Raw genomic sequence first — 27,925 nt, 5'->3', positions numbered from 1 at the left:
AAAGTGTTTTTTAAGTGCCAAAATAAGTCTAGTTGATTGTTATCAACGTGCTTTTTACTTTGAAAGGTTATACAGGAAAATCTTGTAGTTAAAGTTCCCTCACAGTATAGACCCGCCCTACTCGGCATCTGATTGGCTCTGACCATGATATTCTTACCCTAAACCAACCATCTTAGTCCTCATACCTAAAGCTAACCAATGAAGACAACGAAAACTAGCAAATCAGAGGTAGCGTAGGGCGGTTCTTCACGGAATGCGGGTGGGAAAAGTAAGGCGAGTACCTGCCCCTCTCCTTCCCTGTCAGTGTCTGTCCGCCCCGCAGAGCTGCGGCACAACTTAGCAACGTATTATTTTAGCAAAAATGAGCGACAAAGGTCTGTCAGACGAGGCAGCGGTAGCAGCTTGCAAAGATGGAGACGCCGTAACAAAGGTAAGCTGGTTCATTATCCCCTATGGAAGCTCAAATCTACTTGTACCGGGCACTGTCAAAACCTCAAATCCAGAAATCCAGCCAAACCAGCAACAGGCCAACAGCGGCTGCCAGATAGGCTGGCCAGCTATTTGCATTGCGTCCTTTATCGGACAGGGACAGGTTTCTCCACAAACTGTGAACTGGTCGCCTGCTGACAAGTGACTCGGTTATGTTATACAAGATTACTAATGCTTACCGCGAGTGTGTGTATTAACACACACGTCTGGACTACAAACACTGACGAACCACTAAAGTTACGCTAACTTGCAGCATTAAGTTAAGCTAACTTAGCGATACAGCTCAAGTTTTTGCCGGTGCTCACTCGTGTGGAGACAAATTGTGTCCAAAGTTGGCGGAAAAGTAGAGACGTCATATATCAAAAGCATGCGTTGAAGAAGTCTGTGCTTAACTCAGGAGTTGAACTAGAAAGTATGTTATGTAGGCGCGGTCACCCCCAACAGACTCTATATGCTGTAGTAAAAAGCAGGTGAGACTGGGGGTAGCTGATGATGTGGGCTGAGTTGTGAGCAATAGCTGCTGGATCTAACTTGTTTTCAGCTGGCTAATAAAAACAAGTACAAGTTGAAGATGACATACATTTTATATAGTTCATTTTAATTGTCCTCAAACAAAACTTTCTTAAAAACAGGTCTGGCTGAACATTTCTCTTTACTCTGTGGTCCATTGCTCAAAAAAAGTTGAACTTCTGTTGACCTGTTGACAGTTTCTGTGAATATTTGCTCCAGCCGTCACTCAACTTCAATTGCACTCCATGGCGAAGACTTTGAAGAATGTGGTCACAGTTCATGTGTGAGCTGGATTCTTTCTGCTGCAGCAGACTGGCAGGTCAAAGTTCACATTTTATCTGAGAAAATGAAATGAATAAAATAATATAAAGAAACCACTCAAACAAAACCACAAAGTTGGCAAAACATGACTGTTTGAAAAGTTTGGATGTAGTGGAGAAATGGTTTCACGTTGCAGCGGTGTTTAAGAAATTTGCATGGATACAGTATGTTGATATATTTTGCCACTGTGAAAACGTTGTCGGAGGAAGTGCACAGGAAAGGGGAAGAGTCACAGAGATAACACTCAACTGTGAAACAACACACACACACAGTAAAAGTTAAACGCTTAAGAATAAAAAATAGCACTATCAGGTTAAATTTAAGGGCATCATCATCATCATTAAAAAACAGTATCATGCCTGATCTTAAAGGCTACAGACCACAGGAGAATAAAGACACCATTAAGTTATTGTGAGATGCTGTCAGTGCTCCAAGGCAGAATATGTTGCAAGAGTGACATTTTCAATTTGTCAAAAAACTCAGCTGAGACACAACCTCACATGTGTTATTAATAACTGCAGAGGCTCCACTTGAAAATATGCTATTCACAGCACCGTGTAGATTAGATATTATAAAAGTCTAAACGACATCTTCATTGGGATTGTGCAGGAAATAATTTAGACCATAGAAATTAAAAGAAGAAAAAAGTGGTATGACCTTAATGTCAAAGTCAGAGCTGGCATGGAAAACTTCATGCATGGAAATAAAACAAGTAAGTAAATGTGAACTAATGGGAGCAGGCCTAATCTGTTCAGTATGGTAATATTGACTGAAGCGTAGCTCACACAGATGTGCCGATCATTCGGAGTTAGGTGCGCTCGGTCACACAGAGGTGCAGTTTGGCTGAAAACCTTTTTTCACCCATGAGTGTGAGATAGCCAAACAGACAAATCTTGTGAGGTCGTCTCCGAGCTACCTTACATCTCTAATATTCAGGGGGTTTTGCATTTATTGAACTCAGTGTTGCTGTTTTCTAATGTGGTAGCAAAGGGATATGCACAGGGGAGATATGAACATGGACATGGAATATATTTGGATTTTTGACTGTTGGTCAAACAAAACAAGACATCTTAATAAGCATTTATCTCTATTTTCTGATATTTTATAGACAAAAGCAAGTAATTGAGGAAAATATTTGTTAGTTTCAGCCTCAATTGACACTTACAAACCTTGCTTTTCAGAAGACCTGTTTGAATAATGCAGTGGGGTGGGGAACTTAAATTTTTTATAAAATGTTTGGATAATTATAACGTATTTCTTGTGTTATGTATTTAAAACCTCAGTGACTGTGTTTGTGTGTCTTGTTTTTGCTGCTTTAGGACTTCATGATGCAGCAGACGATGCTGCGGGTTAAAGATCCGGTTAAATCCTTGGATTTCTACACCAGAATCCTCGGCATGACGTAAGTATTTTAGTGTGGGCTTTAGTTAAAGTAATAAAAGAAAAAAAAAAACATGCTTTTGAACTGTTTTTGACAGGTGTGTGTGTGTGTGTGTGTGTGTGTGTGTGTGTGTGTGTGTGTGTGTGTGTGTGTGTGTGTGTGTGTGTGTGTGTGTGTGTGTGTGTGTGTGTGTGTGTGTGTGTGTGTGTGTGTTGTTTCTTACCTACACATTACCTGCCCTTTATGGATGAAGTGACCTTTTCTCTCCCGTGTGCCAAATCTTCCAGGCTCCTGCAAAAGTTCGACTTCCCCTCCATGCGTTTCTCTCTCTTCTTTTTGGGCTACGAGGACAAGAAGGAGATTCCCACAGATGTGAAGGAAAAGACGGCCTGGACCTTCTCCAGAAGAGCCACCATCGAGCTGACACAGTAAGAGGCAACAAAATGACTTCACTGCTCATTTGACCACTTTTAAAGGACACAGTTAGCAAAAATGATTCAGTGCTCATCCACTCTTCTTCTTTTGTATCCGTTTTCCCTCCTCCCATCCCACCTGTCCTTCAGTAACTGGGGCTCTGAGTCTGATGAAAGCCAGTCTTATCATAATGGAAACTCTGATCCACGTGGCTTCGGTAAGTTAGTTTCCCCCGTTTCACAAACTGACTTCTTTTTAGTACATACTTTTGCATTTTACTATCACGTTTCTCTCTGTTGCTATTGTAAGAAACATACATTTATTGGCTCACAGTGGCAGATTGTGGATATGTGCAACCCCAGTGCAGATTTAAAGCAAACAGTCTCTGTCTGTCCCCCTGACTTTTGACAGGACACATTGGAATCGCAGTACCAGACGTCTACGCAGCCTGCAAATTGTTTGAAGAGCAGGGAGTCACATTTGTCAAGAAGCCTGACGATGGTAAGTTGTGAAGTGTCACAGACATGTTAAAACTAATCAATCTTGACAGTCCATTTCAGTATTTTTCTCACCCTTCTCCTTTTTTGTTTGGTTATGTAAAACAAATTAAGAATCAAGGTGTTACTCAAGAAACTGAAGGGGGGGGGGGGGGGGGACGACTATGAAAATTACTGCTAAAATTATAATGAGCTGTTGTTCAACTGACTGCACAAAAAGGTTTATTAAAAAAAAAAGGCATAAGCTTTTACAGGCTGTGAAGGTTAAAGAGAGACAACGTATCAACAGACAACCAGAATGCCTTTTGAAGTCAGGTTGAACCAGGCCTCTGTGTCATCAGGCTTTGCTATATAATACAAATACTGAATGTCAGTCTGACTGTAATGGAAACAAGGAGAAGGGTGCTCTTTAGAAACACACCATTCACCCTCCTCTCTTTAAGCCACTCTGTTTCTCTCTTGCATTTCCGCTTCCTTTACTGCCCTCCAGTGTGCTCACCACACACTCATACTGCTGTCAGGAGCCATGCAGGAGAGGCACTTCATACTGCATTAGCATTTTATTACTCATCACAGGGGTGGAAGTCTGGAAGGCACCTCGTGGAGTTTTCATGAGGCCTAACAAATATGTTGAGTGCCTTTTTTCTTCCTCATAAAATGTTTGCAGAGCAGATTTTTAACAGTTTTTGTATATATTTGCACACCTTCGTGTGTCTGTGTATGTGTACGGTGGCAGAGTTTTGTGTCGTTGGATTATTTCATCTAGTATCATTATTATTAAGTATTTGTTTAAATGATTAACTTTGATGTTTTGTACCTGAGGACCCCCTTGAAAAACCAGATGGTGCATCTCATGGGGTCACCACTGACTGCATGCAGCCTACAGCAGGATGTGAATGGCTCCACTCTCATCTAGGCACAAAACAAACACAAAGGAGACTTATTCATAAAAATATGACATTGTAGGGTGACGAGTGCTCAAAAACAACAGGAAACCTTTTAACTTCTTACATCTTTTTCTACCTGTATATTGTACATCATGTGTATTCATATTTACAGTTATGCTTCTGTCCCCTCTCTTCTTATTTTCCCTCAGGTAAAATGAAAGGCCTGGCCTTCATTCAGGATCCAGATGGTTACTGGATTGAGATCTTGAGTCCCAACAACATGGTGTCCATTACCTCCTAAAGCCTACGATCCAACGCGCTACCTGCTGCAGTGTATACAAGCCAGGCCTGCTGTGGCCTCACTGGGAGAGCAGAACACTGGGGATTAGCGAAGAATTAAGCAACACGTGCTGAAGAGCTGAGGGAAAACGGAGCGGGATCACTTGCACAATGGCAATCAGTGTGCCCTGCGTGGGCTGGACTAACATTGGACAGTTGATAAACAACTAGATTAAATATGGGAGTTATTGCTCTAAATAGCAAATCCTTTGTGTGGCTGTTGGGTTTGTTTACCATCATCAGTTTGTATGTGTCTTCAGATAGTATTGCTAAAATGATGTGGCATTAATGTGTAATAAATGTGAAAGCGACCGTTCAAATAAAATGGATTTGTAATTTCTTCTAGTTTTGAGAGACAAAGCAGAAAGTAACAGCTTTTTTTAGTCATAACACTTAAGTTCAAGGAATAGTCAGCAAACTCAGTCAAAGTGGTAATTATAGCAAGACACAAGAAGGTGACATCATCCCTCTCTCACAGATTCACATAGTTGCTGTACCACTACCATCAAGAAACTCCCACATGTGGTATCATGTTGAAGAGACGAATACAAGCTTTGATGATCATTAAAAAGTAATGATTCTAATACTTCCATTTGAATTTTTTAATGTATTTTTTAAAAGACCTCTCATATATCAGTATGAACATTTTCCCAAAATTTGAATTAAATGGAAAACATTTACTATAAGCTTCCATTTGTTGTCTTACATGAGAAGAAAATGTTTACTTTTATAGTCATACACGTTTGTGTATGGGTAGAAATTGAAATTACTTCAAATATAATTAATAAAATGATTTGATCTTAATTTGAATAGTAATATATGTTAAACTTGAACAAAACAAAAATACGTTAAGTTTAAATGTATAATTATAATTAAGGTTGACATGAATGCAAGCTTCTCATTCAGGCTAAGAAAATGAAACATTCAAAACTATTTGACTGAATTTTAATGTATTTTTAAAAGTTTGCATTTTGAAGAGGTTAGGTCAAATCCCATTTTTGCCTTCAGTGTATTACCATGTCTCACTGTTGTTGCCTCGTATGCAAAGTAAAGGCCTGTATGTGTTCTCAGCATTGTTACCAACACTGAAGTCATGGTTTATCATGTTATTTGATTGATTTGCAAGATGAACTCACACATAAGGTTGCATCTTTCTTCATCTTAAAGTCAAACTGCAGTATTTGCAGATGACACATCATTCCCGATGACCTCCTGAACCCTAGAACCCCAAGGTTCAATGTTAAGAGGTTGTTGGTTTGAGTCCACCCAGCTCTGTGTGTCTCCTGTAAACATACCGGTACTCGTGGTCTTTGCAGCACTGTCTGTTCTCTACCTAAATTCTGCAGACATATTTGCAAATTCACCAAAGCAAGGCTACACTAACAGCTTTTTGAACCTGCACTGTTGCGGTGCTTTAAGCGAAACGCTAAGGTCAGCACACTAACATACAATTCCCTACTAGGTATTGCCCTCTCAGCAACTTAATTTAAATGCGGTACAAAAGTTGTTGTTAGGGAATATTACATATTTAGTGTTGCCTTTACTGTGACCTCGAGGCCCAGCATGGACAACAGCTGTCAAATCAATTAAAGAAGGTAAAACATGAGGAGAACTGTGGCTTAGTCAGTCAAAGCTGCCTGTCTAGTATAGAGAAGAACCTGGGCTCAAATCTTAGTAGTGCCAGGCTGATCTTTACTGCATTTCTTAATAGCAACAAAAAAACATCACATTACACGTCAGGTCAAGTTGTTGCAGCAACCTCTGCAGTAACTGTAGTCATGAATCTTTATGTTGTGTTAGTTCAGTTAATATATTCTTTTAAACAAGTGAAACTACACAATCTGAATGCCTTTGCATTAGAGGTCAGGACTATGACTGCCTCTGTAATTTAAGACCCCACTTTTAGCATGTTAAGCAATTTTCAGCATCTTGTAAAAGAAATATGCTAATCTAGACTTAATGTAAAAGGCAAATCCAACATGGTGCTTATATTTGTTTGTTGATGATGAACTGTGAACACGAGGATGCTCCCTGGTCTCACCCCGCATGCTTTGCATCATCAAATACATTTGACTAGTGAAGATAAAGACAATTAAAGATTTAGTTTGAATGTGTGCTTGTGGGCTGGTGAGCTTCTTTGCATTCAAACCACATCTCAGTGGAATGACTCAGACTGTTGAGATCTTAGGTGTATTTACACACTGCTCTGATTGGTCAGTTTAATATAATGGCTGTCACTGATAATGTATAGGGAACCTGTAACCAAAGATCCCATTTAACAAACAGTCAGCACATCTGTCGGCTTTGTCTTTGTCAGCGCTGTCATTACTGGTGAGTGCCAACATACCTCGAATTACCCCTCGAATTAAGTGTTTTGAATTGAAATGTGGTAACACATTTAGTTATGGTTGAAGTTCCCTTCATAGTCATCATAACTAAACTTTAGCATATTGCAAAAAGTGTTGAAAAAAACTGTAAATGAAGTGTGTAGTTTTATTTTTCAAGTTGTTTAATTTTTGCACTTTAAAATGAAGGCTTGTGTTCCTCAGTCTTTTAAGTGTAAATTAAGATTGTATGAATGAGCTCTGTACCCACATTTTTACTATATGGTGCTATATAACCTGTTTCAAAAATATTAATTTCAATCAATATTCATCTTATCAAATGTTCAAAGCCCTAATTTTTAAATGTTCCATTGTGTGAATACTGAAAACCTCAGTTATTAATAAAATGTGTTGAGAGAGTTCATTCTCAGCTATTGTTAAGCAGAATAAAGATGAAAAACTGACCTGGCACCTCACACTGCCAGTCTGGTATAAAGCTACTATATTATGAGTCACTACATTTTGACTCTGCAGTTATCTTTAAAGTGGTTTTGACTGTGTTTTAGGAAATGGCTCAGTTTGTTTATTGTGATGCTGCTACTGACTGATAGTAGGCCTGTATGAATGAATGAATGGATGGATGGATGAATACATATACGATGTAAATAAAATGTGTGATAAATGCAATGATATACCCCCCCCCCTTATTTGAAAGCTCCTCTGAAGGAATCATGGAGAGAATTTTCCACTGTTTTCTCCTCATCCACCTCTTCTTCTCCGTCATCCCTGAGTGTGCGACAGCTTCAATAGTCATCAGTTCAGTGCCTGTCCATGTCACTTCTAAAGTGGACTGGTGGTTTGCTCTGAAACACTGCAGAACTCACTACAGTGACCTGATCACCATCAGAAATGAAACCGAATCTGAGGAGCTTGGCGGGTATAAAGGCTGGATTGGTTTGCATCGACAGGCTTCAGATGGTGTGTGGAAGTGGTCCGGAGGAGACGAGAATGCGAGCAATATCATTTGGGCTAATGGTGAGCACAGCTGCACTCAAGTCAAGTGTCAGTCTGCACACTAATTGAAGTGATTTAATCATTTAATAACAATATAAATGAACACTCTTTATCTTCAATAAATTCCCCTCTTGATGCAATTTAAATTCATGTATGTGGCTTTTTAGCCACACTGGTTGCATTTGAATGGCAATGTCTTACTGTAGTTGTCAGACTGCTTTAAGACAACAACTCATTAGTGGATTGACGTGAAAACTCTTATTCCCCCAGAGAATGAATCCCACTGACTTTTCCTCTAGTGCTGTTTTAGTGTTCTTTCCCATTCACTTGAATGAGAAATTGTGTTCACACTTTCAACCTGTACTATACTATATAACTACAGCCCCAGACGATGAATCCTTATCATTTTGGTAATCCCTTTGTATCCCTTAACTATCCATTTTCCCATCAACTGTAACTGAACTTTCTATTTAGTTGTAATTTTCAAATGCCTATTGCTTTATTTTTTTTACAGCAACATGATAATTAATGAGTGTTCTCTAGTGCTGCATAGTGGACACAGGAGAAAGTGACTTTTAAAGAACTTTTTGGTTAGAATATATATGAGCATGCAGCACATTTATATGGGTAAGATATATCCCAACATTCAATTTTATTTCATATCAATGTGTTATCGGTCAGCAGTTTACATCTTCCAAGGTATTTTTATGGGTGTTTACTGAAACCAATGTTTAAACCTAGTATGTCTACAAACTGCGACCACTTGTTAAGATACAGAGCTACAAATATGCCCCAATACTCTATTCTTTACCGTACGAGCTGTGTGCTGTGTGAAATAATGGGTTTAAACATTGGTTTTACCTCAGGCTAACATGTTCTCATCCCTGGGCAGACACTGAACACCTACTGGACTGTGCCGTGTGACAAGGTCTGAGAAAAAGACAATAAAAAACAAGACAACCAGATAGAAACAAGACACACACAGTCACAGCAGTCAAAGCTTGTAACAAATACTGTTGGATTAGTATGTTTGATAGAATAAATTAAATGATTATTACGTTTTAGAGTGCTGTCTGTGTAAAGGCCATGTCAATCTCTCCCCTTGTTATTTTAGGTGAACCACACAGTGGTGAGGACTGTGTTTACAAGTCATACATCAGACTGAAAAGTGGTAACTGCTCTCATCTCAAGTACATGCTGTGTACTGAAGAAAACCTGATTCTTGTCCAGGAGATGAAGACATGGGAGGAGGCCTATGAACACTGTGAAGAGCTGAGTGCTGAGGGCTCCATGAGAAAGTATACCCTTCCCAACTCTTTTGCATCACCTGCTTCGAACAGGAAGAAAATAAGAGAGAGTACAACAACTAACGAGGTTTGATGGCTTTCTACAGACTGTGTGTGTGTGTGTGTGTGTGTGTGTGTGTGTGTGTGTGTGTGTGTGTGTGTGTGTGTGTGTGTGTGTGTGTGTGTGTGTGTGTGTGTGTGTGTGTGTGTGTGTGTGTGTGTACGTAATTTCCCCAAAAGTGCCCATGAGCTGAGCATGAGCTACCATAATTCTAGTGTAACCTGCAAGTCTGTGAAAATGGAAGAGGCTGTGTACAAATGACTTAAACAAAAGCATATGCAGATAAACTTTAAACTTAAACTGTGTATATTATACAGGAGCAATTATGACTCTTGTTTCCTTTAGGTGTGGATCGGACTGCGTTTTCTGGCTGACAAGTGGTTTTGGTTGAACGGCAAGCCGGTGAGCATCTCCCACCTTCCTAACTGTCCTCCCCCGATGCAGCACTGCGGTGCCCTGGATACCAATGACAACAAGGTGAAGATAATGGACTGCAGTGAGAAAAGGAACTTCTTGTGCTCCATGAAACCGTGAACACTGGGAGGGGAATCAATGTTTAATTTAGAGCTCTTGAGGAGGAGGTAAAGAGGGAAATATTATGGTTGGGAGGAAATAAAAGACCAACTTTACTGTTTGCTTTTGTTTTGATAAAATTTTACATTGTCCCGTTTGCTTTATCTGAAAAAATATTTAATGTGGATGAAAGTTCTTCCAGGCAATTTTTTATTTTATTTTATATACATTGTAGTTGTAGTTGTTGTTGCTTTGCCTTTAGCATAGAGCCTATGTAGTTCATTCAAAAAAAAGGACTGACAAATGACCCATTTTGCTGTGCTTTTATCATAAATTCTACAATTCAATACTTGATGTAGGCTTAAAATGACAAGTGTAATTTTACTTGCTAAACCAAGCTCCAAACACTGATTTGATACCTTTGTAATCTGATCTCCAGATAAAGCTGTGTGAACCAGTACATTTCTCAGAGACAGGACAATGTGCTTTAATGTTAAACTTTTAAATAATGCCATTTTTTGAGAGAATGTAAAACTTAATAGATGTTAGGAATATTTCATTATTTCATTCATTGTCATTATTTTACATTGACCTCACAGAAACATAAGAACATCACTACCATTCTCCTTGCTTTGCTTGCTTGGTAAAGCAAGACAAAGAGTGTTTCAACTTTATTGGCTTTTTAGAACTAATTTGTTTGATAGAGAGAATTATAAGTTACTATACTTCAACAGTGACTCTCAAGTTATTGGGCTTGTTTGCAGTTTCTCAGATCCATTTCAATTGTATTCCATTTTCAGAGCAACTGATCTAATGCTTAACAGTGTGTCAATATGTTTAAATTAGTATCTATTTGTGCTGCAGATTTTTTCTATTTATGCTATTTTTTGTGGCATACCCATTGACTGTATTCATACAATAATAATATAATAAAGTATAGTAATTTACATGCAAAAATTAATCATCTGATCTTATTGACATAGAACATATTTCTCCCAAATTTTGGTCTGTAGGTGAGAGAAAGTCTCCAAACACTCTCCCTTTCATTACAGTGACTCTAATTGGATTGTTATTATGATCTATGTGTACAATAAATAAGAGACATGTATGCTTCTGTTTTGTATTCAAATATCCCCTGTGTAATTTTGTTTGCCACTAGAGGGTACTGCTAACCAAATCACAGAGGCTACATGCTGTGGTTTAACTGAGGGCCTGCAGTGCCTGAATATTAACTTGACTGATTTGATTATTTTACTCGAATAAACATGTAATCATGGTGAAATAGGCAACAATGGGGTTAGGGTAGAGTTGTGTTATTGTAATCTGAAAACACACCACAGGGAATATACTTTCCAAGAGTCTGTTTTACTCATCTCATTTTCATTTTAGATGATTTTGGATTATAATCTGTAAGTATAAAAACAATCAAATAAAACATTTTCACATCGTTCTCAATTTAAGAGCTTTCTTTGAAGATTTAATGATTTCAAGTACACACTGGAGTTGGCAAAATGGCATTCCTTATAGCTAAGGATACACAGTTGTACAGACATTTTTTTTCCTCTCATATTGCCTCACAGTTCCGTTATAAGATCAACCACCTGCCCAACACTTCTCGTTTAACCCCTGTCAGAAAAACGTCTCATCAGAGAGGCTTCATCAGTTCTGCCAATCAGTTTCTTAGATTAATATCCTCATGTCCTTTTGCAGGCGACTTTACAACAATTCACACTTAAGTTAATGTGACATCATCTCTCATGGAGCAAGATGCAAGATGTTCACAATATACATGTCTGGAATGTCTATACTGGTTGGATGCTGGTATCCAACCAGTATAATGGTATGTGACATCATCTCTCATGGAGAGAGATGCAAGATGTTCACAATATACATGTCTGGAATGTCTATACTGGTTGGATGCTGGTATCCAACCAGTATAGGTTATAAAAATGGTTTGGATAGGTGGTGAAATGTCATCAATTAATCATAAGCTGTGTGAATAAAGACTGAAATAAAAACAAAGACAGACTTACTAATGAAGGAAACTTAATATCATGCCAGACAGTCTTTTAGAGAACTCAAATCAGCTTTCTTTATGCAATCCAGTCCTAAAATAACAAGGAGAAAATGCTGAGTTCTTTGGTAGAATGGAGGAGAATAGCAATTAAGGGACACAGAGCCATTGCAACAGAAAACTTAACACGCTCAATAACTATAAAGACAAACTGGAATCAACATGACACACAGTGAACACAGGGACCCAAAAGAACAAAAACAAAGGGGTTGGATTTTGCCTCGAAATACTACAACACCATGTTTGTGTCCATACTGGTGCCATGGCTCTATAAGGAAATGTTGATATGTTGGTCTGTTGGTTGGTCCACCACTTTGATCCAGACTGAAGTATCTCAACAACTTTTGGATGGATTGCCATTCATGGCAGACAGAGAATGAAGCCTGGTGACCCACTGTCTTTTCAACCAGCACCACCATGATTCTTTTAGTTTTCTGTCCCTACAACTGTTGGATATGAAGTAAATTCACAAAATGTGACATATGAATTTAATAACTTTGTCTGGTCAAAAGATGAATTTGTCCAACACCTTGAATGATGATATTCTTGCCCAAATCCTGCCAGTACTTTGTGTTTGGTGAAAATAAGTTAGCATGCTAAGATGCTAACATGCTTAGCATGCTAAGCATTGTTGACCAATTTTATTTCCTTGCCCAGTATTAGATAGCACATCACTGTTTATGTATTGTAATATTATAATGGTCATAAGAAAACTTTTTTTGTTTGTATTTTTACTACATAAACACAAATGTTCTTAAAATTAATACATCCCCTTAATGATAAAAAGACTACATCATGTTACTTTTCATGTGTTGAAATAATGAGTGAAATAAGCAGTGTTGTCTTGTGACTTCTGAGGATAACACATTTCACCACATTACCTGTAGCTGTGCTCAGGTGAGCAGAACTAAAAGTTAAATGAGAAACCTCCTTTTTTTGGAAACCATTAACCATGCCTGCTGTGTGCCTATATGGGCTCTAGCTTATGGCTTCAGACAGGTGAAAATTGAAGTTAGGTATGATTCATAGAGGCACATAACAAATCTTGCTTGGTAGCTCACAATAATTGCACTTGAGACTAAATTTAACCGACATTATAGTAATAAAAACGGACTTGAATCCAGCGAGAATCCCGAAACAGCCACATCATTATTATTTCAGTCCATCATTCCCCCTCATCTGCCTGATAATTGGATCCTCCTCAACCTAAAACGCCACAACATTTCTCAGTCATGTAAATTGAGGCTAACTTGAACTTAACTTGCATGTTTTACAGTGTGACTAAATGAGTGAGTGACGGAATTGGCCAGTGGTCCACAATAGTGATTTAATTGTCTCTGGACAAGCTAACATCTCATTGAGCTTTTTGTTTTCTGTCTCAGTGAACCTGAGAAGACACAGCCTCTAGTCTGTCTTCTATATTCCCAGAGAGAGAAGACAGCAGCGGACAAGCTTTGGCACTTTAAAGGAAGTGAGATGGAGCTAAAAATATTTTGCCTGGGTTTTCTAATTCATAAACCTCAACCGCCCTTTACTGCTCCGCCTACGGCTGAACCAAAACTGGAGAGGTTCAGGGCTAATTTGTAATTTAAAAAACACATCTATTTACAAGTATAATGACATGTAATTATATAACAGCCAAATACACAGCACATTACAATACATACAATTAGTACATTAAAACAATGTATAATGTATCCTACCAGACCAGCTTTTCAGCTATCATATAATTTATTGCTTACATAAATTATTGTGATGAAATCCCTGAGACTTCCATCTGTCTGCCTCTTTCTTATTCAGTGGCTATTTTAAATAGGGCCTTTTCAACAGTAATATGTTTGCATAATCTCTCGCTAATTCTGTCACAGCCTGGTTCCAGACCTCTGACTGACCCCCCCTAGACTTTCAAATTGAAGGGAAAACAAAATGGTAATTCAATCTGATATGATTACAGCGACAATCTATTATTCTCATCCCACTTTCAAACCTATTAGTTCAACCTATTATTTCATTATACGAGTGATGATTTGGTGGATATAAAAGAAACATCAGTGGTCCAAGGCAGCCCCCTTGTGGAATACCGAGATTGTCCTTACAAGAAAAATGACACAATAGTTTGAAATGTCAGTTTGGTTGTATAATTTGGAACACTTTTTGCGAATTAAATAGGTAAACTGTCATGAATCCTCTGTGACTCCAGCCTTCCTGTTGTGTGAGTGCGTTTTCTCCTCACACCTGCTCTGTATCCTGAGACAACACCTGACTGTCATCAAGCAATCACCACAACTCCATAAGAAGCCAGCACAGACAGCCGGTCACTGCCAGATCATCATAGTAGTAGCTGCCAGTTACGCCGTCAAAGTGCCTTTTCCTTTCTGTTAAATGATCCTGCCTACCAGCCAGCCAGCCAGCCAGCCAGCCAGCCACCCCTTCAAGATAGTCTCCACACCCTGAGTTCTCCTCCTGCCCGTACCTGTGTTCAGCCAAAAATAGTGACACAACCTTTGAGTTCTGCAGGGTTTACTATCATTAATTAATGACTTCAACTACCTGACAGAGTTTGTAGTGAGTTAGTCAACATCTGGGAGCCCAATATTTAACTGATGATCCAAGAGAAACTGAATACGAAATCAATGAATTATTAGTAGTAGTATTATTATTAGTAGTAGTATTATTATTAGTATTATTATTACCCACATGTATAACAAAACCAACAAATATGATTCATTTTAAAAAGATCAGTTTTCAGAGGAATGAAGCAAAGCAAAACAGAATGTACTTTAAATCACATTTAGATGGATATTTGGAAATACATCAATAAATAAATGTGGAAAATAGATTAATATAAAATTGAGTTCAAACAAGGAACAGTACGATGCCCCCCTCCAACGCCTCCTGACCCCAAACAACTATACAGCACATATAAACACATATAAAACACAGAGGGCTGAAAATTAAATAACAATAAAAAAAAATAAAAAAAATCGGAGAATTAAATCTAAGCAGGCATCTAACAAGTCTGAAATTAAATAAAATATTGTTTCCAGTCCACTCTATGTATATGTGAGTTCAGTCATTAGAAGCCATATCATGTTGTGTGTCCCATAATTGGGATTATGAGAGGGGTTTTCCACTCAGAAAAAATCTTACCCCTAGCCCTCAGAAGTGGAGACCAAACAGTTCATCTGTTCCTTTAAGAAAGAATCTCTCTGCACCTGAGGGTGACAATTGGTGGGAAGTCCTTGATCCAATTGTGCAAGATGAACTTTCAAGCAATTAAAAAGATCCCCTCAAGAAGTTTGTAATGTGATGAAATTCCATGGAGGGACACACCAGGGTCCTTTTTAAAAAAAATGTAATATCCCCCTTATTACCCTGGAAATACATGCCCAGAATCTGGAAATGTATCTACACTCAGCAATGGGAATACATCCTCCTATAAATCCCTCAACTGTGAAGGAGGAGTTGGTCCCTACGGTTCTTGGTGAGTGTTTTTTCTTTGTGCCAGGTTGGTGACTCCCTGCTGTTGCCATTTCAGAAAAACCACCTTTCTGTGTGGAAAAGATTAAATTGGCATTGTTGAATAGGGAAATGACCACACTCCCCATGGTTTAATTCCTTATCCTGTGATAGGGTGGAACAAATCATGAGCACTGGAAAAGGTAGAGATGCATTTGAGCCTACAAAACATGTTATGTTATGTTATAGATTGAATATAGCATAACCCCCCAACATGTTTCCTTCATCTTTATATAGTGAAGGATTTAGCTAGAAAATAATAGGGTGACACATATTATACAAACATTGAAAATGAATAAGACAAAAGAGGACACACATGCCTCAGACTACACAAGAATATGAAATACAGTTTGTGTGTATTTACTAGCTTCTGAGTTTTGCCTGTGTGAGTCACTCAGGGTCACTTGCACTATTGTTCTGAGCCGTCTGGATGAGACCAAAATATTTACTGAAGCATGTGCCCATATGACTGTCTGTGAGTAAGACACAGAGTTTGGTAGTAAGCCAAACAGTAAAATGTTGAAGTGCAGTATTGGCCTTTTGAGTACTGACCATTCTGCAATATGTTAGAGCTACAATAACTAAGAAGGTAAGCTAAGGTATACTAGTGACCTACTTTAAACGAGGGTATATCTGGGTAGCGTGCAGTCCATTCACCATGCTCTTTACCCTTCACTGCCCATCAGAGATGACCAACAGCTTAGACTGCTGGCAGGCAGACCTCTTTACCTGTGTTGTCCTATTTAGAAGACCAAGAAATGGAATATACAATAATGCACTGTTAGGACCCTAACCCTAACCCTTACCCAGGATAGACTTTCAAATCACGTGTCAACTTTAAATATTTGTAAGCATACTCTTACAGTGTAATGATACATATTTTATATATCATTCAACTGTAAGTTCATGTCTTTCCTATTTTCTTTGTTTTCATTTGTTTCCCCCTGCTCTTTATTTTACACTACATACATTGAATTGCCAGTTTATTCACACCTACAGTAGTTCTATATCTAATGCCATCAAATGCAACAGCCTCCCTATAAATCCCAATGTTATCAAATTCAGTTCATTTATGTCAGTGGAGCAAGGCAAAATATGAGACACCTTTCATATAAAGCAAACAATTCAACAGCAACACATTATCTTCAAAATGACTGCAGAGTTTTAATAAATATTCAACAAAACTGAACATAATAAACCTCAAACAGTTATCACAGGGCTGTTTTATTAGATTACAGATGTAGAAACTGATGCATTACTGCACTGAGTACTGAGATGATTAGGAGATTCTATTTTTATTATTCATAATTAGTGTTTAGTCTTAATTAACACTCAGGGCCTGTAAATCAACCCCGCTTCCAGCAACTAGTAGTTGTTAAAAGTCACAGGTCACGGCATTGTAACTGATGATAGGGGAAACAAACACTCTGTTGGTAGACTAACACACCTTGGCTTGTCCTGGCCAGTCATCGCTTCACTGTGATTACACTGCAGCCTAAAGCAAGCCCGTTTACACTGAGTACGCTTTCAGTATCTCAGCACATGTCAGCACAGCTTTTAGTTAAGGTTGACTTTGATTCAGTTGACCTTGATTCTGGGACTGCCTGCCCACAGATAATGAACTGCTCAGTCAATGAAATGTTTATTTATTGGATCAGGGCAGGTTTTTTAGCATTTATGAAGGTGAGTGAGCGAGCTCAATTTACTACTGTCAGATTTAGCGGCACCACCAGCTAATATCTATTAGAAGAATTCACAGCACATTACCTCTGGTTGCATATATGGTAGCTGTTCAAATTATTTGATCAGCATACTGAATAATAAAAAGGGGTAACAATTGCAAGATTTAATTTCCTATGCCATTTACTTTTCATTTTTCTCTAATAACTGCAATTAATCAAGGCTCATTCACATGTAATTGTTTAGTGGTTATTCCCCCTCATACATGCATCAAGTTAAGTGACCAAATATTGTAGATGGAGGGAATATTTTTATTGAAATCATGATGTCTGCACACAGAAAATACATATGGCAGATATGCATCTTCACATTAGATCATTTATTTTTTTTAAAACCTTTTTTTACAATCTGTAGTGGGATTTGCTTCTCACGTGATGGTCAGGTTAACACTAGACTCCACACTAATACTCTTACAACTGGACATCGACTGCAATCATCCTGATCCTTCGGCTGTGATACGAGCTGACTTTCTTGTCAGCTCCTTTTAACCTGATAACTTACATCTGATCCACATTGAGGCCATTATTACAGAAGCTTGTTGTGTGTCGTGTATTGTTTAAATCTTTATCTTCTATTTTAGATTGCAAAGTTATCAAACACTGAAAAAAATCATGCTAAAATACAGGACATGTAAATTAAACCATATATAAACTTTTGATTTTGGTGTAATGATGCAGTCATAAAATATGATTCTGTAATGACGTATTTATCTGCCATGTGGTAAAAAAATATGTAATGTAACTTCACAAATTAGCTACTTAATTAGTTACATAGGAAATTATGTTAATTTGACAGGTTTTCAGTCAAAACAACACCTGTGTGTGTATATATATGGTCAACATGTTGATTTTATGAGTCAAGGAAACAAACTGACTGTCTCCGGCTTGTGAATCAGCAGGTGCAGTAGGGTTGGTTTTGGAGTTGGGGGGGATTGTGGTTGAATTACAGTAAAGCAATGAACAATCATAATACTTCGCCTCGATGCAACCACTACAATTACTGTGGATTAACTGGGAAGGTCGTGGCCTGTTTGGATAACAGCCCGGACTATGACATCTGCATGAACCAACAGGCAGTACATATCGGCCTCTCCATCACTTTGAACAGCTGATAATCCACAGATGTAGACTGAATAGATGAGAGAGTGTGCGGCAATGGCAAATGGTAGTCACAGAATTAGTCTGTGTACTCATCAATAGTTATTTTACTGATAAAAAGACACAATTCAGTATCCAAATTAGCACAATAATTAAAATGTAACCTGATTTATCTAATTTATTATGGATTTTGTCCACCCTGTTTCTTGTGATCGTATCAAATAATTGATTTCAACTACATGAAAGATAGCATGACTTATCACATGGAAACCAAAGATGCTGACATGGGTTGACATTGACTTTGACTGATTAGCAATCTGCTTCCTTTTTGAGTTTGAGGAGAAATAAATATATGAATCATATAATTTAGTCAGATCATTTTTAATAAAGGTTGTATGTGCTGTATGGGTGTTTTTCCTCTCTTGTGGGTTGTGAGAATGATGAGGAATATGCTGAATGATTTGAATGAATGAAGTGGTCAAGGTCCTCTTATTAAACCAAAGTGAGTCTCGCATGTATCGTGACCTTATTTGTCTTACTGTTTGAGTGCTTTCATTGGCCGGAGGGAGACAAGCAGGTGCATTTCTCTCTTCTGCTAAAACCCAGTGCTGCATCATGATGATAGCTTAGTAGTCTGTCATGGCTTCCCTGGTTTGAATTCAGATTGTAATCTTCCTAAAAACTGTCTCAGCATAATTTCTGTTGTTTGCCACCAATGTGTGGAGAGGATATAGGCCTATAAAATGATTCATTCATTGAGTTGATGTCATGTTTTTCATTATTGCAGGTTTTTAATTAACTTACTTTAAACAAGGGGGAAAAGGGGCTGTGTGTTTATATTTGGATAAGCTTTTCAGCTTGTGATCAAATGAAAAGTTGTTTTTTTCAGGAATTCTCCTGATGTAAAGTCTTTAACTCCTGACTTGTTTTTATCAGTAATGACTTCCTCTCAGCATGCTGCTGTATTTCTGTAATTTTGCTCTCTCTGTCTATTCTGTACACACATCCATTGCATGTCTCTCCGTCCTGGGAAAGGGATCCCTCCTTTCTTGCTCTTCCTGAGGTGTCTTCCATTTTTTCCACTGTTATATAAGGGTGTTTTTTTTAGGAAGTGTTTCCTGATTTGAATAGAGGATTTAAGGATAGAGGATGATGTATTGTTGCACAGACTGCAGAGCCCCCTGAGGCAAGTTTGTGGTTTATGATATTGGGCCATACAAATAAGAAATTGTCCTGACAGGACTCTTGTACTCAATGTGTGAAAGCACCACTGTATGAGAGTGAGGTCAAAGTCAGGGTGTGCACTCATGATACTGTGGTGTATAGTTCACACAGATTAATAAAAATCAAAGTAATTCTTCATGTTTCGAGCACCACAATGAGATTCCATTTACATCCAAGGGTTAGAAATAAAGTTAAAGCTCCAAAAATAACTGTGGAGAGGTAGGAAAATGTGTATTTATTTATTTATTGTAGGTAAGCATGCATTAATAGGCTTATGGGTAACAAAGGGCTGTTGTTAGTACTTTTAACAACAGGGGAATTTTACAGATGTTTCTTTACACTTTGCCTAAATTAGGCTAGGGAACAGATGCTGGAGGAGGACCCTTTTCTCTGTTTAAGCTCACCGCTGATGTAAGACTGGAGGAGGTAAAAGAGTTGCTCCTGCCTAGACAAGGAAAACAATATTACAAGCCTATATTAGAGAAAATTACTGATTGACTCTGTCAATATTGACTAAATAATACAGATGTGGGCAATATAGGAAATTTTCATAATGAGCTGAATTACTGTCAACAACAACAACAACAAAAAACAGGACCGTATTAGTTTATTTTGTATAGATGTATCCACTAATATATCATTACCAGACATAATTAATAAGTACAGTTAATCCGAGCAGGTTTTGTGTGGTGAATATCATGATGCTAATAGGGGCTGCTTTGTCTTATTATACTTACTCTGGCGGGGTTAAAATTAGAAACTTTGTCAGAGCTTCAGAGTTCATTGGATTGACGCTCCTGGGATGCAGAGGTGCCCGTAGCCGCGCCCACGGAGCGCCTGACGCACAGCGCGGATGGAGAACAAAACGCGTCTGAGAAACTCTCGAAGGGACATTTGAATAGAACTGCGAGAGAAGACTGGAGACTCCCCACTCCAGCCACTGGACTACTCAGAAACTCAGTGTTGCACTCATCTTGAGGGCTGCACCTGGGGGATGGAGCCGCAGCGGGGTCTGGGACTTCCATAAAGGAGGACTGCTTTCTTTTTTCACTAAAAATAGACTTGGACAAACACACAAATGTGAGTTTATTGTTGTTATTTTCTCTATTTATGTATTAATGCGCTTAAAGCCTATTTACACACCGAGCAGCCTTCAGTACAAATACGTAGATTAAACCACATGGCCTTATGTGCAGTGTAGTGTTGTTCTTGTTTATTTTTTATTGTTTGTACTTCCTTGAATTTTAAGCAGAAACACCAAATATATATAGTATAAGATAGTGACATTGACCAATTGATTCAATTTGTTAACTGTTGATTTACATTTTTACACGATTGGGAAAATATTATATGAATTAAAAGCAGCTTTTATTTATTGCATGTTAAACTGGGATTTTTAGTATGATGTTGCTAAATTGAAAACGTTTAAAAAATAGCTAAGATGAGGTGCCCCTCAGGAAAATAAAAACTACTAAAGCACTTGTCAAAACATTTGAGTCATTTCCATATTAACCACATAGTAGAGTCATTGGAATGGCATTAGTCATTAGGGTGTAATTAACTTGATTGGTTGTCAGGTGGTGCTGCAAACCCAGTTGCCTTGAGACCCCCTATGCACATAATGTGCTTTGTTAGAGCGAATAAATGCTGTTTTCCATTTCAGTGAGCATCAGAGAGATGTGTCCTATGCAGCAGACTGCTCCCTCTCTGTCAGCTGCTGTATTACTCCATATTACTGCAAATCCATGCAAATGAATCTTTGCGCCATGTTCATGCATAAGTCTCATGATGTGTATATTTTTGTCCTATCTCCTTTTGGTTTCACCAGCTTTCATGTAGCTGAACAAAATGCTGACTCTTTGGTGAGGGTCAGAAAATGAACGCCTCCTCCTGCTGTGAACCTCCAGTCACTATGTATCAGCAGAACTCGGGATACAACCTCAATGACAGCTGCGATTGGCTGGCTCCTCACTGTAACTGGACGTCAGTGGACAGAGCGCCACAGCTTCCTACCTTTTCCACCGCAGCAAAAGTCAGAGTGATCATCACCTTCATTCTGTGTGGTATATCCACTTTTTGCAACTTAGCTGTGCTGTGGGCAGCCAATGGCCACAAGCGTAAATCCCACGTCCGAGTGCTGATCATCAACTTGACCGCAGCCGATCTCTTGGTTACCTTCATCGTGATGCCAGTGGATGCAGTGTGGAACATCACAGTTCAGTGGCTGGCCGGCGACCTGGCCTGCAGATTCCTGATGTTCCTGAAGCTGCAGGCCATGTACTCCTGTGCCTTTGTCACAGTGGTGATTAGTCTTGACAGACAGTCAGCGATCCTCAACCCTCTGGCTATCAGCATGGCCCGGAAAAGGAACAGGGTCATGCTGATGGTGGCGTGGACTATGAGTGCGTTGTTCTCGATCCCTCAGGTAAGTCCGAGTGAGACTGGTTTGACAAGACAGGTGATTACAGCTTGTTTGGTTCTATTAAACATAGAGACTGATGATGCTGAAGAAAGAGACATGATGGGTTACTAGACAGACTATGAACTGATCACTCTTATATGTGAGGCATTTCTGTGTATGACTGAAACATCTACTCCATAATCTGCACAGTGGACCACTGGATCTGAATACATTATCTCATAGAATTATTAAACTGCAGGCAAACCACACACGCTAAGAAAATCAGGGTTTGTATTTACATTAAAATATTTATTTTACAATGGTTATTATCCTTCTATTTACATATCTGCAGTTGCATATATTGTGGCATTCAGAAGAGGCTTAGGTGCAAGAAAACCTTATGCACGATTTAGGGGCCCAGAATGTCTCAGTGTCAGGGATTAGTGGCTCTATCATTGAGTCCCACATGGACTTGTGAGATAAAAGCACAAGTGTCCAACCTGCACTCTCCAAACAAGATGTGCAAAGTATTCTGTAAAACTTTCATTGTATTACTTTCAATGAAAACTATTTTGATCATCAATTAATAATAAGTTTTTTAAGCAAAAATGCCAAATATTTTATGGTTCCACCATTTCAAATACTCCCTTCTCTTGTCACATATGATAGTAAACTGAAAATCTTTTGCTAAAACAAGCTATGAAAAAAAAGATCAGTTATTTGTGAAAATAACTGATTAAAAAATAACATTTTTATTAGTTTCAGACCTAATCATGATTAAAACACAAATTAGACATTTTGGGAAATTTGCCTATTAATTTTTTCTTGCAGATATATAAGAAGATTGATACCACTCTCATGTTTCTATGCTAAAAGTGAAGTTACAGTCATGAGACAGTTAGCTTAGCTTAGCATAAAGACTGGAAGCAGGGGGAAACAGCCAGCCTGGCTCAGTCCAAAGATAAAACCCCCCCCCCAAAAAACAAGTTGTGGTTCTACAGGGAGTTATGTGCTGGACTACATCTAGGCCAGGCAAAGAGATTTATTGAGGTCTAGCTTGCTTGCCTGCAACTTCATGACAAGAAGTCAAGTAGTCAATCAATAGACAAGGAAGTCAATAGTCAAAACATCACTCCTCATAAAACCAGAAAAAAACTTCACTTTTACACCTTAGTTGTTGTATGATCGAGATTTAAAGTTACTTTTTGAGCTTTACAATTGCTTGGAGGCAAAAAAAAAAAAAAAAAGTAAACCTTTGGACAGAGCCAGGTAAGCTGTTTCCCACTGATTTTAGTATTTATGTAAAGCTAAGCTAACCATCTCCTAGCTGTAGAAACTGAAACTACTTGGTTAAGGTTGGAGAAAAAAAACTGTTAATTGTTAAATATTTAAAGAAGCCAACATGAATTGTTTGTCTGAGATGGGATGCAACCTCAGATCTCAAGCATCAAAGTCAAACGTGTCAAACACCCAACAACCACCTTGACCTCCATTTTTCCATTTCAGATTTTACCATTAAACAAAAAGGACACATTATTAATTGGCATTGAAGATTACCATTGGACATGGGAGGTTTGGTCAAAACATTGGCCAAACCAAAACATTAACATTTTTATTTTATTTTTAAATCCACAGATGTTCATTTTCCATAATGTGACCATCACCTACCCTGCAAACTTCACTCAGTGCACCACTAGGGGGAGCTTCGTCACTCACTGGCAAGAAACAGCTTACAACATGTTCACCTTCTCCTGTCTCTTCCTGCTGCCGCTGGTCATAATGATTGTCTGCTACACTAGGATCTTCATCCAGATCTCCAAGCGGATGACAAAAAAGAGCTGTAAGTTTGAAGATGAGTCTGGTATTAAGGTGTTTGTTCAGAACATAACCAGACATGACTCAGTGTAGAAATAACATACAGTCAATTTGGTGCATTTGTTTTAATCACAAAGGTACCCAGCTGCCCATTAATTCTAGCTCTCTTTCTTCTCTCCAGTGCCCCCCAATGAGCTACATCTACGCTGCTCGAAGAACAACATTCCCAAAGCGCGAATGAGAACTCTCAAAATGAGCATAGTCATAGTGATCTGCTTCATAGTCTGCTGGACCCCATACTATCTGCTGGGTTTGTGGTACTGGTTCTTTCCAGACGACCTGGAAGGGAAAGTATCTCACTCCCTCACTCACATCCTATTCATCTTTGGACTTTTCAATGCCTGCCTGGACCCCATCATCTACGGCCTGTTCACCATACGCTTCCGCAAGGGGCTGAAGAGCTGCTATCACAAAACTGCAGTAATGTCGGACAAGGAAACCAGTAACGTGGTCATAACTGCATCTTTGAAATGTACTGCCACTGCTTCACCTTCTAAAAGAGGGATGACTCCTGGTGCAAAGGACAGCAACTGTGCACAGTCTGAGGCGAAATCCACTGACAGGAGGTCTCTGACTGTGTCAGTGGAGGAGGAGGAGGAGGGCGGTCATGCCATGTCAGCGCTGAGAGCTAAATATGATGAGAAAAATGGAGTAGAACCAGAAATCTAACACTGGTTGAATTATTTCATAACCAGTAACATGCATGTGTAGAATAAGTCTGGACACATAAAACATCCATCTCTATGTAGACCTACCCATGTCTGTCTCTGGATGTGTGTGTGTGTGTGTGTGTGTGTGTGTGTGTGTGTGTGTGTGTGTGTGTGTGTGTGTGTGTGTGGTGTGTGTGTGTGTGTGTGTGTGTGTGTGTGTGTGTGTGTGTGTGTGTGTGTGTAGCTAGGGTTATACAACATCTGTAATCATACGACAACAGCTGTCTGATGGTTTGTGAATTGTGGAACTGGCTCCCACTTTGAGATAAATCTGTTGTATATGGCAGAGTTTCAGCACTAAATGGGAAATAGAGGGTGATTGTCAGGTTACACAACAGTATTTTGGAGACATATGCACTTAGATACAGTTCTAGGAAGGAGTCTTAAATGGCTGCTAAGGTTACTGAGGTTGAGAATTTTCATTTGCAGTGACAACACCACAAGGGTTTTTATAAATGTATTTATTCAGTCCATTCCTTCTGGAAAAAATAATAACCATCATGTCGTTGATCGGTGTGCATTGACCTTAGTATGCTATAAACCATAACATTGTTTGTATAATTCAGACAACTGTTATGCAGAGATAAAAACGATATAATAAAAGGAATTCAATCAGCAGCCCACAAACTTTGTGCATAAAACTATCAAGGTCACAGACATAAACAAAATCCCCAGATTAAATCTAATCCGTTAAACTGTCACTGCAACTTTTTATTATGTGTGGAGTCCTACATGGATAAATACCTGTAATAGATGACAGTTGTGACTACATTCGCACTTCCACATTTAACTGCACTCATGTAAAACTAATTCTGAAAGATGAGGTTGATGGGTTTTTCAGAGTAGTTATATAGAACACTTTTTAAAAGTCATAAACTACAGTTGCATTTACTGTATGTTGTGGATTTGATTGGTTGGATTATGCAAATTAGCTGCTGCAAGTGTTTTGGGTGAAATATGCAGATTGGGTGAAAAAAAATGGGTGTTGTTACAAAAGTACATGCTCATAAATTGTACCAAATAAAGGAGAAGGAATGGAGATTGCGGATATGGTTGGGATTATTTTAATACTATAAACCTCAAGGTTTGACAACTTGGATATTTGATATGTTTATATAATGGATGACAACTCTTCATTTTTCTTTTTTCATGAAAATTCTCAGCATAGTTAAAAACTTAACTATAAGCTGCTGAATTGGATGACTTGAAAGTTATCAGTCAAATTTTGGCTTCTGCTCAGTGTTTGGCTTTTGACATGGCCCTACCAAAACTATCCTGTAAGTAAGGGCAGTTTGTCTTTCCTGTTCACCGCTACCTAATGACGGCAAACACAACTATATCCAGGATAATTTCACCTCTGACTGGGCTCCGATCAAAGTGACTATCAATAATATATACAGTAGCCTTGTATAACGCAATGGATGGAAAAGATCACAGTGCAGCCAACAACCACAGTTTACTGCACTAATCTACATCTACAGTATATCTGGCTGGTTAGTATAAAGCATTATATTATATCAATGATAGGGTGAGTGACCTGCAGAGTACACATCGTAATGGATTACAGCGCTGCTCACTCTTTGCCTGTAGCCATGAGTGTAGTAGAGAGAGCAGTGACTGAAGAACAATGAGATTGCAGATTTTATCTGCCAAAATTAAACGTCTCGGGAAATTTCTGGAGAGTTTAGAAATCCAAGAAAAGCAGAGCCAGTAGAGATGGAACCAGTATCTCAGCACAATGCCATCTGGATGCCTCATTATGGGTGTGCGCTAGATACATTTACATCTCCCAGCTTTCCAGGGAGGGTTTGGAGTTTACCAGGGCAGAGCTGCAGAGGAAGACTAATGGATAGTATGCAACAATATAACCTAATATGTAACTAATCTGTATGTGAGATTAGTACCCACTCGTTATGTAACAAAAAGCCTAAAACAATATATTCGGTTGAGCAACAACGTGGAAGAACATGGATTACAAAACCTAGTATAACCTTCTGGTTTGTCAGTTTGCTTTGAAAACAAATCTGATTATATTTGATGCAGATAATATTTTTTTTCATCTGGTTGTTATAGTCTGGGTCAGATACAAACAATTAGAAAAGGAGTAACACATTAACCACTTCTTCATGTCTGTATGCTAAATGTGGAGCTGGGGATGATTGGCTTAGCTTGACGTAACTTTTGCTAAAGAATGGAAGTAGAGCAAACCAGCTAGTTAAGCTAGTTTAAGTTAAAAACTGTCTACCATCACATCTAAAGTCCAAGTCATTTAACCATTGTATCTAATTCCTTTCAATAAAAGAAACGTAAAAATGACTGTTTGTGGTAAAAGAGTTACACAGTCACAATTTCTTGACAAATAGGCTAGTTTATCCCTCTGTTACATGCTCTCTGCTCCATGTAAAAAGTGAAAAATCTTTGTTTTTAAATTTCTGTTAGTGTACCCATTAAACAAATCATATGCAACATGTTATTTACTGAGGTTCAGAGATGGTAAACAGAGCCAGGCTAGCTGCTTTCTGTTGCTTTCAGACTGCCTAATGGCTCTAGGTTATATACACACACGAGTATTTCCAAGAATGTCATACTAGTCCTTTAAAATAATCCTTTAAATAAGCATTTCTAACCATATTTCATAAATCATGATATACAATAACCCAAAATGTGTGATTATCAACAACTTACAAGAGCTTTTTAAATGTTGTTGTAGTGACACCCCATTTTACATCTTTTGTGAAGACAATGGTAAAGGCGATTCTCTGGGATTTTCTGTCTAGACTGGCTGCTGTCTCAAACATGATGAAATGGATGATCCACGTCACTGTCAGAGTCTCTGAGGAGAATTGTAAAACCCAGATCATTTTATCACAGATGTTGTCATCTCGCAGCCAGTCCCACTGAATCCTCTGGAGCCCCTGAAGCTAGGTTCCTGTTACCAGAGCAGTCAGCACATGTGGTCAAGGGCGATGATATGACTCTGTCCTGACAAACTAAATAACTGAATAGCCATTGGCTTGATGTGAGAGTAAAACATTACACACAGCCATAGGAGCCTGTGACAACAGTGTTGTTTTAATCTTTCTGGGCACCTGTCAGAATCCATATAACTGATAGTGGAGCTGTTTTCAGTCTAATATTATTTTCAGCTGATATTGAAAGGTAGAGCATTCCTGTTGTCTGTTTATTGTTACGGTAGAATAGGTTTTTGCTTATATTGTCTTGAACTTGGCCACATTACCTTCTCTTTTG

The 27,925-nt window shown here is 38.5% G+C and overlaps 2 protein-coding genes across 2 annotated transcripts; both read left to right on the top strand.

Annotated features, from left to right (window-relative positions):
• The first annotated feature begins 278 nt into the window (after nucleotides 1–278).
• LOC133980914 (lactoylglutathione lyase-like) lies at nucleotides 279–5,518 on the top strand. Its single transcript, XM_062419783.1, has 6 exons — nucleotides 279–430; nucleotides 2,640–2,722; nucleotides 2,989–3,129; nucleotides 3,265–3,332; nucleotides 3,527–3,616; nucleotides 4,709–5,518. Exons 1-6 carry the CDS (start codon nucleotides 362–364, stop codon nucleotides 4,798–4,800), a joined length of 543 nt encoding a protein of 180 aa, XP_062275767.1. The 5' UTR covers nucleotides 279–361; the 3' UTR covers nucleotides 4,801–5,518.
• A 16,022-nt stretch (nucleotides 5,519–21,540) lies between these two features.
• LOC133979475 (putative gonadotropin-releasing hormone II receptor) lies at nucleotides 21,541–24,635 on the top strand. Its single transcript, XM_062418000.1, has 3 exons — nucleotides 21,541–22,115; nucleotides 23,727–23,931; nucleotides 24,088–24,635. Exons 1-3 carry the CDS (start codon nucleotides 21,567–21,569, stop codon nucleotides 24,633–24,635), a joined length of 1,302 nt encoding a protein of 433 aa, XP_062273984.1. The 5' UTR covers nucleotides 21,541–21,566.
• The last annotated feature ends 3,290 nt before the right edge of the window (nucleotides 24,636–27,925 follow it).

This window comes from Scomber scombrus, chromosome 1, assembly GCF_963691925.1.
Source record: "Scomber scombrus chromosome 1, fScoSco1.1, whole genome shotgun sequence".
In the NCBI taxonomy this organism is placed as follows: domain Eukaryota; kingdom Metazoa; phylum Chordata; class Actinopteri; order Scombriformes; family Scombridae; genus Scomber; species Scomber scombrus.
Note: the sequence above shows the minus strand (reverse complement) of the source record. Positions and strands in the feature narration are given on the sequence as shown.

Excerpts from the sequence above, each read along its gene's own strand:
- LOC133980914 (XM_062419783.1), top strand. The coding sequence starts at position 362 with ATGAGCGACAAAGGTCTGTCAGACGAGGCAGCGGTAGCAGCTTGCAAA. Across the intron at positions 431-2,639 it reads ATGGAGACGCCGTAACAAAG|GACTTCATGATGCAGCAGAC; the intron begins GTAAGCTGGTTC and ends TTGCTGCTTTAG. Across the intron at positions 3,130-3,264 it reads GCCACCATCGAGCTGACACA|TAACTGGGGCTCTGAGTCTG; the intron begins GTAAGAGGCAAC and ends CCTGTCCTTCAG.
- LOC133979475 (XM_062418000.1), top strand. The coding sequence starts at position 21,567 with ATGAACGCCTCCTCCTGCTGTGAACCTCCAGTCACTATGTATCAGCAG. Across the intron at positions 22,116-23,726 it reads CGTTGTTCTCGATCCCTCAG|ATGTTCATTTTCCATAATGT; the intron begins GTAAGTCCGAGT and ends TTAAATCCACAG. Across the intron at positions 23,932-24,087 it reads GCGGATGACAAAAAAGAGCT|TGCCCCCCAATGAGCTACAT; the intron begins GTAAGTTTGAAG and ends TCTTCTCTCCAG.